Below are 13,719 nucleotides of genomic sequence, written 5' to 3' on the forward strand. Positions count from 1 at the left end.
AGCATGTTATGTTCAGCTGCATTTTGTGCCATAGGCTAGTCAAGTTTGCTCTTGGCCACAGTTTGGCAGTGGCCATTCAGCCTCATGCACTGCTAATTGGCAATCATACTGACACATAAGGCTGTGCAATAATTGCAGCAGAGCTGGTATACGACATGGCTGCTGTCACAGCTGACCAAGCCTCTGTTGGGGTATGATAAGCCCATGACAGACTGGAATAGGAACTACTGGGTGAGTGGACCAGCCAGGTATTGCACCTGGGTCTTGGGCCTGGGTGTGGCATATGGATGGACTAGGATGTTGTGGAGGTTGGGTGGATGACAGAACACCACTTTAGGGGTAGTGGGAAGGATTAAGGTAAGATGTTCCTCATTTCTCTTTGGGGAGGGGGGAGGATTGAAAATGTGAGGCAGGCAGCAGCAGCAAGCCGAGACACACGTAGCAACAGGGAAGTAACTGAGTTTGTGACTTTTACGAATTCCTAACCAGGAGCAAATTTTATACCACGATCTGTGTGTTTTAATAGTTTCGTCTCTTGAGTTTCTGCATGTTAATTTATTATCTAATAGCCACAGTTCTTGACTTTTCATTTGCATCGGAAAGTAAACCAATTTTTTGACATATTACACGTTCCTCATCAGGGGCGAATAATTTAGTTTCACCTGAGTGCTTTGGTAGTTAGGTGTTTGAATCTCTGCATATTAATCTAATTTCTTAGACACACTTCCTGTATTTTTGTCATGTCTACAGTAGAGTTTTGCAGCACATGCCAATAGTTGTTTATCTGCTAGTTTAGTTTTCCACGGTTTTTAGTATGGACAGAGACTGCGATTGCTGTGTGTGGATGTCAGCCAAGTTGGTAACACTTTGACATCTTGGGTTGTCGGGTGTTCTGCCGGATATCAGCGTCGTACTTGCACGATATTTCGGTCACTTATCTCGTAACCTTCATCAGGTGCGACCTGAGACTGCTCCTCGAGTGGACCTGGTCCAGGTTGCAGGGAATTGGCGCGGACCACAGAGGAAGCGCCTGCAGCCGTTGGTGGAGGGGGAAGGCCATAGGCATAAATACTGGACCAGGTCCACTCGAGGAGCAGTCTCAGGTCGCACCTGATGAAGGTTACGAGATACGTGACCGAAATATCGTGCAAGTACAATGCTGATATCCGGCAGAACACCCGACAACCCAAGATGTCATTAGATCGCCGGGAAAGCCTGAAGTGGTAACACTTTGTTCTCAGCTCCAGGCTGTGATAGTCTCGGTTACACAGCTTGAGGCTGCATTGGATGTGGGGATCCAACAGATGTCCAGCACGTCCGAGTACTCTGATCGTCCTCAACGGCGGCCAGCCCAGTAACTGCTTGCACTGAGGTTGACCCCTCACAAGTGGTTGAGTGGGAGGTCACCCCAGGGTGTAGGAGGCAGTGAAAGATTTCCCAGGCGGCTGCATGTGAGGCCTCCCCGGTTCGTCTGACAAAGAGGTTCCAGGTGCTATCTGTGGCTGACACTGTTGCTGAGCCAGATGCCATCACCTGTCCTGTTTCAGAGGAAACCTCTCAGTCTGCAAGATCCAGACAATCAATGAGGATGGGATTATTGATAGTTGAGAGTTCCAACGATAGGTGCGTTATGGGGCCTCTTAGGGATGTGGCTGCCAAGAAGGGAAAGAAAACCAATGTGCACTCCGTGTGCATACCAGGTGGAGTCGTTCCAGACTTGGAATGGATCCTCCTGGATGCCATGAAGAGCACAAGGTGAAACCACCTGCAGGTGGTGGCTCATGTTGGTACCAATGATGTGTGTCACTTTGGATCAGAAGAGATTCTCTCTGGATTCGAGCGGCTAAAAAAGTTGGTAAATGCTGCCAGTCTTGCTTGCAGAGCTGGCCATTTGCAGCATAGTCGACAGGGCCGACTGCGGAAACAGAGCCATGTGGAGGGTATAAATCAGAGGCTCAGATGGTTCTGCGACTGTGTAGGCTGCAGGTTCCTTGACTTGAGTCAAAGGGTGGTTGGGTTTCAGGTTCCGCTGAATAGGTCAGGTGTCCACTATATGCAGGAGGCGGCTACACGGGCAGCAGGGGTTGTGTAGCGTGGACTGGGTGGTTTTTAGGTTAGAGGGTCTCGGGAAAACACAAGAAGGGCTTCAGTCACAAAGGGTGCAGACTGAACACAGGAAAAATGTAGATACAGGAACCATTGGTATAACAGTTGTAAATTATCGTAGCTGTGTTGGGAAAGTACCAGAGCCCCAAGCTCTAATAGAAAGCACTGATGCTCAAATCATTATAGGCACTGAAAGCTTGCTAAAGCAGGATATAAGCTCAGCCGAAATTTTTGCGAAGAACCTAACGGTGTTCCGAAAGGATTGGCTAAACACGGGTGGCGGAGGCGTGTTTGTTGCTGTCAGAAGTAGTTGTCGCGAAACTGAAGTAGATACTTTCTGTGAGTTAGTGTGGGCAGAGGTCATTCTTGGCAACCGGAATAAAATAAAATAATAACTGGATCCTTTTACTGACCTCCCAGTTCAGATGATACAGTTTGCTGAAAGGTTCAAAGAAAACTTGAGTTTGATTTAGAAACACGTACCTGAATCATACGGTAATAGTTGGTGGTGACTTTAATGTACCCTCGATATGTTGGCGAAAATACATGTTTAATTCCGGAGGTAGGCATAAAGTATCATCCGAAATTGTACTAAACGCATTCTCTGAAAATTATCTCAAGTAATTACTTCATGAGCCCACGCGAATAGTAAATGGTAGTGAAAACACACTTGACCTCTTAGCAACAAATAATCCTGAGTTAATAACAAGCACTAAAATGGATACAGGGATTAGTGAACACAGGGTTGTCGTTGCGGGATTGAATATTGTAACCCCCAAATCCTCCAAAAATAAACTAAAAATATACCTGTTCAAAAAAAGCAGATAAAAATTCACTTGATGCCTTCCTGAGAGAGAATCTACACTCCTTCCAAATTAACAATGTAAGTGTAGAAAAGATGTGGCTTGAATTTAAAGAAATAGTATCAACAACAATTGAGAGATTTATAGCAAATAAATTAACGAACGACAGAGCTGATCATACTTAGTTCACAAAATGCGTCAAAACACTGTTGCAAAAACAAACATGCCAAATTTAAACAGATGCAAAATCCCCAAGATTGGCGATCGTTTACAGAAGCTCAAAATTTAGCATGGACTTCAATGCAAGATGCTTATAATAGTTTCCACAACAAAACTTTTTCTTTTTCTGGCAGAAAATCCAAAGAGATTCTGGTCGTATGTGAAGTATGTTAGCAGCAAGAAATAATCAATGCCTTCTCTGCGCGACTGAAATGAAGATACTATTGAAGACAGAGCTGCCAAAGCAGAGTTACTAAATGCAGCCTTCCAAAATGTCTTCACAATAGAAGACAAAGTAAATATTCCAGAATTCGAACCAAGAACAGCTGCCAACATGAGTAAAGTAGAAGTAAATATCCTCGAAGTAGTGAATCAACTTAAATCACTTAATTAAAGCAAGTTTTCTGGTCCAGACTGTATACCAATTAGGTTCCACTGAGAGTATGCTGCTGCATTAGCTCTATACATAACAATCATATACAACCATTCGCTAGATGTAAGATCCGTACCTAAAGACTGGAAAGTTGCACAGGCCTCAACAATATTCAAGAAAGATAGTAGGAGTAATCCACTAAATTACAGGCCCATATAATTAATGCCGATATGCAGCTGGATTTTTGAATATACATTGTGTTCAAACATTATAAATTACCTCAAAGAAAATTATCTATCGACACAAGTCAACATGGATTTAGAAAACATCGTTCATGTGGAACACAACTAGCTCTTGATTCACATGAAGTGTTAAGTGCTATTGACAAGGGATTTCAAATCGATTCTGTATTTCTGGATTTCTGGAAGGCTTTTGACACTGTAACACAATAGCGGCTTGTAGTGAAATTGCGTGCTTATGGAATATCGTCTCAGTTATGTGACTGGATTTGTGATTTCTTGTTAGAGAGGTTACAGTTTGTAGTAACTGATGGAAAGTCATCGAGTAAAACAGATGTGATTTCTGGCGTTGCCCAAGGTAGTGTTATAGGCCCTTTGCTGTTCCTCATCTATATAAACGATTTGGGAGACAATCTGAGCAGCCATCATAGGTTGTTTGCAGATGATGCTGTTGTTTATTGACGAATAAAGTCATCAGAAGAAGAAAACAAATTGCAAAACGATTTAGAAAAGATATCGGAATGGTGCAAAAATTGGCAGTTGACCCTAAATAATGAAAAGTGTGAGGTCATCCACACAAGTGCTAAAAGGAATACGTTAAACTTCGATTACATGATAAATCAGTCAAATTTAAAGGTCGTAAATTCAACTAAATACATAGGAATTACAATTGTGAACAACTTAAATTGGAAGGAAATGGTGTGGAGGAGGCTAACCAAAGACTGCATTTTATTAGCAGGACACTTAGAAAATGTAACAGATTTACTAATGAGACTGCCTCTTTTAGAATACTGCTGCATGGTGTGGGATCCTTACCAGATAGGATTGACGGAGTACATCAAAAAAGTTCAAAGAAGGGCAGCACATTTTGTATTATCGCAAAATATGGGAGAGAGTGTCACTGAAATGATGCAGGATTTGGGCTGGACATAATTAAAACAAAGGCGTTTTTTGTTGCGATGGAATCTTTTCACTAAATGCCAATCACCAACTTTCTGCTCCAAATGTGAAAATATTTTGTTGACACCAACCTACATAGGGAAAAACGATTAACACAATAGAATAAGGGAAATCAGAGCTCATATGGAAAGATATAGATGTTCATTCTTTCCGCATGCTGTATGAGATTGGAATAATAGAAAGTTGTGAAGGTGGTTCAATGAACCTCCTGCCAGGCACTTAAATGTTATTTGCAGAGTATCCATTTAGATGTGGATGTACGATATGGTAAATCTGTTTGTGGACTAGGTCTGGCGGATAGTGCCTGTCTGTAAGGGCCTTTGTGAGATCTTCTGAATACCGGGCAATGGAGTTCTTGTCACTGCAAATACGCTGTTTCCAAGTGACCAGGCATTATGGGAGGCATTTTTTGGGTGGAAGGGATAGCAGCTGTAGAAATACAGGTACTGTTGGATGTTGGTGGATGTAATGTGGACTGAGGTGTGAATGGAGCCATCAGAGGTAATGGTCAACATCCAGAGAGGTGGCAGGCTGGATTGAGGAGGAGGTGGTGAAAAGAATGGGAGAGAAGGTGTTGTGATTGCGAAGGAATGAGGATAGGGTGCTTTAACTCTGAGGACAGATTACGGAGATATCATCAATGAACTTGAACCAGACCAGGGGTTTGGGGTTTTGGGAGGCTGGGAAGGTCTCCTCTAGGTGGCCCACAAACAGGTTGGCCCATGAGGGTGCCATGTGAGTGCCCACGGCTGTGGTATGAATTTGTATGTACATTCCCTTCAAAGGAGAAATAGCTGTGTGTTTGGGTGAAGTTAGTAGGATATGTCTGAGGAATGAAGTAATGGGTTTGGAGTCTGAAGAATGTTGGAAGAGGTAGTGTTCAATAGCGGTAAGACCATGGGCACGAGGGGGAAATAGCATCAACAGGGACATGTAGAGATCCAGGATGTTATCGAGTGAAGTAAGTCGTTGGTATATCTGACATGAGAGGCTAGGTTATGGGTACCTCGTTGGAGGTGTTGATCAATGAAGGTCAAGTTTATTTGGATCACAATAACCAGCTACAATGGGGCATCAAGGCTGCTCTACAACCCAGGCCATCTAAAGCCTCATCTCCACTCCCAGCTTTTCTGAACTTTGCAGATGGCATTATCCTTACAACACATTCTCCGCTCCTGAAATTATCCCAGCCTCAACCTATGGTAACTTACTGCTCCCAGACTCTCCACCAAACAGTTACCCGCCCCCCCTCCCCCCTATCACCTCCTCCCAGTTCATGTCCCCTCACCCTCATTGTGCATTGGTCTTTAGTCAGTGCACCCACGGGTCTTTTGCCCTTCTTTGATCTTCTTTTTCGCTTCTCGTCCCCCCCCCCCCCCCCCCACACCCCACCCCGCTCTCTCCTGGCCCTTACCCATGGCCTTCTTCCTGCTGCCCTCTAGTCTCTGCATAATCTACCGAACAGCACTCTCTCCCCCCCATGCCCATGCTCGGCTATACCTCCTCATTCCACACCCCACTCCAGACTGCTGCTTTTGTTCAATGCAGCAGTTGCAATTTGGCCAGAGAGCTTTTCTGAGGAAGGCTTTGCCCGAAACCTCAATGTGTGAAGAGTCCTTTCATTGGTTCAGACTGCAACTCATGTGTCACTTTTACAGGGAGTAGCAATCTACCTTTTTGATAATATTATTCTTGAACTGACAGTTTTTAATGGACAGGGGAACAAGTGCCAGTAGTTCTCACAAGACACACTATAAAGTTAACTATTTGTAGCACATAAGTGACTCACTTGCAGAAAATAGCATAAAAAATGACATCTCACTTCACATGTTGCAGTCATTCACCATTTCACATCACAAATCTTGTTCCTCGATTTTGTGCACCAAGAGGACATTCAAACACTCTTTACAGTCTCTCTGTTCTACACTATACTCTTCCATTTGAATTTTTTTCTGTCTTTGATTTCACTATTCTTTCCTCGGTTTTCTGAACTTCCTCCTCCGTTTCCAGTTTACAAATATTCAATCTTACACATGTTCAATTCAAATAGAATCCAATATTTCCAAACGTAATATATGGGGCTGAATGGAACAAAGCACTGTCCAGTTCTAATTTATATAGCAAAAACCAGTGAAATTTTAACGCACCCACCTGGATGGAAGCCCAAGAAGATTTCATCAGCATCAACCAGTTCTCAGGATAAACAGTCTCTCACAAAATTGCCCTCTGGCATTGAAGTGATGTATTTTACAGCACTAGCAAACTTAGGCATTATAGTGGACACGGTTTGTAGTGCAATTAATTATAGTAACAAGTAATTTATGTTACTTCAAACGAAATGGTAGCCCTACATACTGTTGGGTACTACGTTAAGAGTAACATTTTTCTCTAATTTTTTCTTAACTTCTTCTCAAGAAAATTAAAAACACAGTTTAGACAGAAAAATTGACTGGAAAATTGATACATGTTCAAGGGAATCTAGAAAAAATATACAACAGAAGAGATTAAAAGTTTGTATAACTTACCGTACTAGTACCAGCTGTGATAATTAGCTTAGGAGAGGGACACACACAAGCAACAACTTCCCCATTGCTCTGTACCATTGCCTCAGAAACAAACACAGCCTTTTCACTGTCATAATTACCAATGCGTAAACTGTGATCTGCAAAGCCCCAAGCCACGTATTTGTTGTAAGCTGGAGGTACCAATACTTTGTTCTGCTCCACTGCTAAAATGTTTTTTTCAGCATGTAAGATTTGTCCAACTGGACCCTTAAGTTCTGCAACAAGATAAACAGTTTATTAAACATAAAATAATGGTTTCAACTAATTCTTTAGAAGGACGTTGTCAGTTTATGATAAAATGTAAACTGACTCTTTTGTTTAACTCAACAGAAAATACATCCAAACCTAAATTTATTCCAATACTGAATGTGTAAAAATTACAAAATATAATAATGTTTATGTTATTGATCACTACTTCAACATAGAGACACTAAGCAGTGTCAGGAGAGCATCTTATCTCCTGAAATATTCTCCATAAGCTTGTAATTCAATTGTTCTTGCAAAATGTGTGAAAGATTACAAATTAACCCTTAACCGGAATTGTGGGTCATATGGACTCACCGACAACAATAAAAACATCTAACAATGGAAACACGCGGAGTTGCAGCTTCACACAACAGTCTAATCTCAGCACATTTTGAGGTGCACCAGGGACCAGGAGCTCACTGCTTGAAATTTACTGGAAGTGGAGGTAAGTGCCATCTCTGGGTCCAATTTGACCCGCAATTCCAGATATAGGATTTATTTAGTCAGTATATACTGACTTATTTTGTTGTGTTTCAGGCACTTTATTGCCACAATGCAGCGGGGTCTCACTGAGAAAGAAATCTGTGAATTATTATTAGATGAAAATTATTTAAACACAGAATCTTTAAGTTATTTTTGACCTTGTTCTGAAGAGAACATAAGTGGCGATGACATAAGTGGCGATGAAAATGCACAACAATAAATTTCCTCTGATTCAAGTAGTTCAGCGTCTGATGATTCAGTAGAGAGAGATAGCTGGCTGTCAAGAAGTGCATATTTTCAAGGTAATAATCGATTCAAGTGGTCTACACAACCACCAGCTATGTCCAGAGTCAAAAACCACAACATCATCATTCACCTGCCTGGTCTCATCAGTACAGCTCATGAAAAATGAAACATGTCACCAATTTAATCATGAGAGCTGCTGATTCAGATGAAATGATCATACATATTTGCACTAACACTAATCAGAAAATAACAGAATATTCAGAAAAGTATAAAACTAATGCTACTTACACTAACCATGTAAGTATTACAGAAATAAAAGCATTATTTGGGTTGTTGCTGTTATCAGGTGTATTCAAATCTGGCCATGAAGATATAGTAAGTTTATGGGCAACTAATGGAGCAGGCCGAGATTTATTCAGAATAATGATGTCAGTAAAGCAATTTATGTTCCTGTTATCTGCTTTGAGATTTGATCATGTGAATTCTAGGGAAGAAAGAAGAACTAATGACTGCACTGCTCTCATCTCAGAAATATTTGGAAATTTCATTTACAATTGTCAAAACGACTATAGCTGCTCAGAATATTTGACAGCTGATGAAATGCTTTGCCCCTTTTAGAGGGAAATGTTTTTTTCAAGGTTTACATGAAATCGAAGCCTGATAAATATGACATCAAGATTATGTGCCTTTGCAACGTTAAAACACACCATTTCTACAACGCTTTTATCCATATGGGCAAAGTACTCACTAATAAAACAAGCCAACTTTCAGCTTGCGGAACATTCATTTGGAACTAACAGGAATATAACTGCTGATAACTGGTTCTTTTCTGTGGAGCTGGTTGACAAACTGATTGAAAATGATTTGACTTACGTTGGAAAGATGTGCAAAAATAAAAGGGGAATACCACCAGAATTTTTAGCCAATAAACAACGGGTTGGATCTATGCATGAAGGATAAAACATTGGCATGTTATGTCAAAAAAAAAAAAAAATTCATCAATGCACCATGACAATTCAGTCAATGAAAACAATGGAAAACCTGAGATAATTAAATTTTACAACAGAACAAAAGATGGTGTTGATACAATAGATCATAAATGCCCCCCAATTATTCAGTCTCTAGAAGAACTCAACAATGGAAATGTGTAATTTTTTCAGCAATATTGAAAGTTGCAAGTGCAAATGGATTCGTATTATGGAAGGCATCAAATGGTGGGAAACATATGAAATGTAATCATTACATAAAAGAAACTGGGCTAAATTTGATAAGGTTATTTACATAGAAAGAAAGATGGAGTATTCTTCATTTTCAGTAGATTTGAAGAGTAGGATAGATAATTTTCTAGAGGTAGCTGATGACCCCCAAAATGACCTACGATTAGAAAATTCACCTTGTAGTCAGAGTGGTTCACGAAAAAGAGGAAGATGATGTTAATGTGGTCCCTAGAACTGACTGCAAACAATCACAAAAATGCAACAATTTTTTTAAATTCATCTGTAAATGACATGCAGAAAAAAATGTGTTGTGTACCAAGTGCCATTCTTAGTTCAGGTGCTGATATAGATAACATTTGGACACTTCCATGTTTCGTTTTCTTTATTTTTGTTTCTGACTGATGGCATAAAGAGTCCCTATTTAAACTAAGGGGAAGTATGAGAAACTCCATAGTATATCTAGGTTTTTTAACCTAAGCCTTTTTTGTAATCATGTAGCATTCCAAAGTAAGGTACTAAAAATTTTTGTAAAATATGAGACATAGGACTTGAAGTTTAAAAAATAACACTAAACTTGATTTATATTTGAAATAAAACTTATTTTGATACAATCATTATGCATTTACATACGAATTATTTCTTTTATGGGGATTTTGTGAATTTTTAGTCAAGGGTCCATTTGGACCCACGATTCCTGTTATGTTTGTCAAATATTGATTCCAGTTAAGGGTTGATAAAAACAGTTTGAGAGATTTTTCCTTTAGGGAATTCTGTATAATCTGAAAGAGAAATTTACTTATTACCTTACTCAGTCTTGTTAAACTTTACATTTATTTGTTTGTTGCTTATTTGCAGGCATATATAGTAGTTATTGTCTAACAAATTACCCCTTCACTGATGGTTATTTTGTTCCGAGATCTTCCTCTCCAGGATATTTAAGAATCATCTGCATATAGGAAAAATCCTTTTTAATTCATTCTCTAACACCAGATGCAAAGTCTGAATGCAAAATTTTGACAATCCGTGTTTCAGTAGTTAAGTACAATGAAAATTTCAACAATACCACCTTGTAAAGCAATATCTTTGAAAACAGGGTGAGAATCATACAATGAAACGTGTTTTGGATATCAAATGGGGCTAGCAAGCACACTGTCCTTCATAAATTGCTGTTGCTGACCTTAGTGAATTAACATATCTTAAAGAGCCAGCATCCAGTGAGATTCGTATGACTGTTGGTTGCTGGTACTGCAGCACCACCTCTTTGTTCTTTAGCGTAAACTAACTCTCAGATTTTTGTCAATACAAAGAAAGATCATGTTTTACCTAACAAAAAAAATGAATAAAACTGTACTAGGTAGGCTACACCAAAATTATTGCATAGTAATTCCTACCTTTGATGGGTTGTAGTGAAGGTCGAAGATTATCCAGGTTATGAAAGAATAACCTATCTCCTGTGGTAAAACTCAGGCCTGGTGTTATTGGGCCTGGATCTATCACTGATGTACGATGACTTATTTTTTTTAGCTGGGTGAGGCTTCTTGAATAGCTGTTTTGGAATCTGACCAAAGTTGTTGATGAAACCAATAGTTGCATTCTTCTTCAGAGTTCATCAATACTGAAAAAAATTGAAATAATATATTCAGTTAATGTGACTTCAAAAGTGTAGCACCTGAATAGGCTCTGCTAATAAATTAATATATTTTTCAAACACATTGACTTTTATCAGTGTCTGACCATCTACTTTATCAAAACTCCATATGAGAGTAAAAAGAATATTTTTGAAATTATGTGATTTAGGTCACATAGGCATGACTTTTTTTTTTACACCGCAAATCTTTGAGAATTAAAGAAATACTTTATGGTTCATAAATCCACTGTGCTGACACTTTTTTAATCTTTTTTTTTCAATTTAACAAAAAAAGTAGGCTAGGTGTGGTGGGAAATGAAAGCGACAGTAGGTTGCTCCGACCTGGGAAAAATGAAAGTGGAAACCAATTCAACCATGTTTTGCTAATATTTGCATATTCTAAAGTAGCAATCAGATAACGAAGTCTTCAGATGAAAGAAAAACGTGAAAAGTCACTCCAAAACTGAGGATTCCTCACAAAATTTGATTGGATTTAAAAAAAAAAAACTCCATGATCAGATTGTGATGAGGCTCAGTAATATCTCTACCAGACAGAGGAACAATACAACAGAGAAATAGCAGTGGAAAATGAGTAAGAGCATTGTGATATCTGTCTCCCTCATAGGTGAAATTGAGTTCATAATAACTCTTCCAATGAATCCTACTTTACTGGCAGAGATATATGATTAAATGAACAACAATAAGGAAAGAATAAATTTCTACTGAACTCATAGAGGAGGTGCTGAGCCGCAGACAGACACAATGAAAAAGAATGCTGGAAATATTCAGCTTCAGAAAAAATTCCTTCTTCAGAAGTGGAAAACAACACACACACACACACACACACACACACACACACACACACACAAGCACAACTCGCGCACACTTGCCCACTGTCATATCTGGGGCTGAAATCCGGACTGCAGCTGCATCTGACATGAGCAGCAGTGTAGCTGGGCTAAGTGATGTGTGACCAACTGTTATATTTGATGTTGCTAAGGGCCATAACATCTAAATATTTACATGATACTGGACAGTTTCGCTTGTGAGAGGGCAAAATAAGCACTATCCCTTCCTTGAAAGTGACACACTTGGCATTTGGGGGGGGGGGGGGGGAAGAAGAGAGGGGGGAGGGGAGGGGGAGGGAGAGAGTGAGGGGGGAGGGAGAGAGTGAGGGGGAGGAAGAGAGTGAGGGGGGGAGGAGAGAGGGGGGGGAGGGGAGGGGAGGGAGGGGAGGGAGAGGGAGAGGGAGAGGGAGAGGGGAGAGGGAGAGGGAGAGGGAGAGGGAGGGAGAGAGAGAGGGAGAGAGAGAGGGAGAGAGGGAGAGAGACTGCTTTTTGAAAATTTGGTAGATGAAATTTTGCTTTCAGAATGTGAATGTGAATGGTTCATATCTGTCTACGTTTGATTTGTTTCCATATATCGGTCACTTTGTCATTAATATTATTCCTTACTTTTAGTTCGCAAACCTGTTCTGAATGCTTTCAGAGGCTGTAATTACGCCATGGGAGACCCATATCATCCTTCACTAATACACAAGGAACATGATTATTGTTAATGACTGATAAGACATTTGAGCTCGGTCCATGCATATTCCACATTGATAACCTCACAACTAAAAGTTTTCTGCTGGTTCCACATGCGATTTTTCTCATATTTACTAAATAAATTTGTTTCCCTGCCTTCTTAAAATTTCTTCCAAACCAAGTAACCTGCTTGTGACAATATTAGGAAAAGGATAGACTGCTACTCGCCATATAATGGAAATACTGAATTGCAGATACACACAACAAAAACACTTTCAAACAAGTAAATTTTCGACCAAAACAGCCTTCATTGGACACAACACACACACACACGCACACACACACACACACACACACACGCACACACGACCACAGTCTCTGGGTGCTGAGGCCAGACTGCGAGCAGCAGTGCATGATGGGAGAAGCAGTCTGGGCGATGGGGGTAAGGAGGAGGCTGGGGCAGGGAGGGAAAGGGATAGCAGGGTAGGGGTGGGGGATGGTAAAGTGCTACTTTTGGGAGCATACAGGGACGAGGTGGAGAGATGGTAGAGCAGGTAGGTGTAGTATGGAGGTTAGACTAGAGCAGGTAGGTGTAGTATGGAGGTTAGACAAGGTGGAGGTGGGGTGGGTGGTGGCAATAAAGGGAGAGAGATGTAAAAAGATTGTGGGTGCTTTGGTGGTGTAGATTGCTGTGTAATGCTGGAGTGGGAACAGGGAAGGGGGGAGGTGGTTGCAGGAGAATGACTTATGAAGGTTGAAGCCAGGAGGGTTATGGGAACATAGGATATACTTGCAGGGAAGTTCCCACCTGCACAGTTCAGAAAAGTTGATGTCAGTAAGAAGGATAGAGATGGTATAGGCTCTGAAGCAGTCATTAAAATGAGGAATGTTAAGTTGGGCAATGTGCTCAGCAACTGGGTGCTCCAGTTTTTTCTTGGCCACAGTTTGTCTGTGGCCATTCATGTGGACAAATAGCTTGTTGGTTGTCATGCCCACTTAGAATGCAGCACAGTGGTTGCAGCGTGACTTGTAGATCACATGACTAATTTCACAGGTAGCCTTGCCTGTGGTGGGATGAGTGATGCTTGTGACCAGACTGGAACAGATGGT

General features: G+C 40.7%; 1 protein-coding gene across 1 annotated transcript in view; it reads right to left on the reverse strand.

Moving 5' to 3' along the window:
- LOC126456073 (WD repeat and FYVE domain-containing protein 3) overlaps nucleotides 1-13,719 on the reverse strand; it is a 303,206-nt gene that overhangs the window by 50,737 nt on the left and 238,750 nt on the right. The window contains 3 exon segments of the mRNA XM_050091831.1: nucleotides 7,226-7,479; nucleotides 10,848-10,969; nucleotides 10,971-11,053. Of these exon segments, the coding sequence (XP_049947788.1) occupies nucleotides 7,226-7,479; nucleotides 10,848-10,969; nucleotides 10,971-11,053 (459 nt within the window).

This window comes from Schistocerca serialis, chromosome 1 (assembly GCF_023864345.2).
Source record: "Schistocerca serialis cubense isolate TAMUIC-IGC-003099 chromosome 1, iqSchSeri2.2, whole genome shotgun sequence".
Classification (NCBI taxonomy): domain Eukaryota; kingdom Metazoa; phylum Arthropoda; class Insecta; order Orthoptera; family Acrididae; genus Schistocerca; species Schistocerca serialis.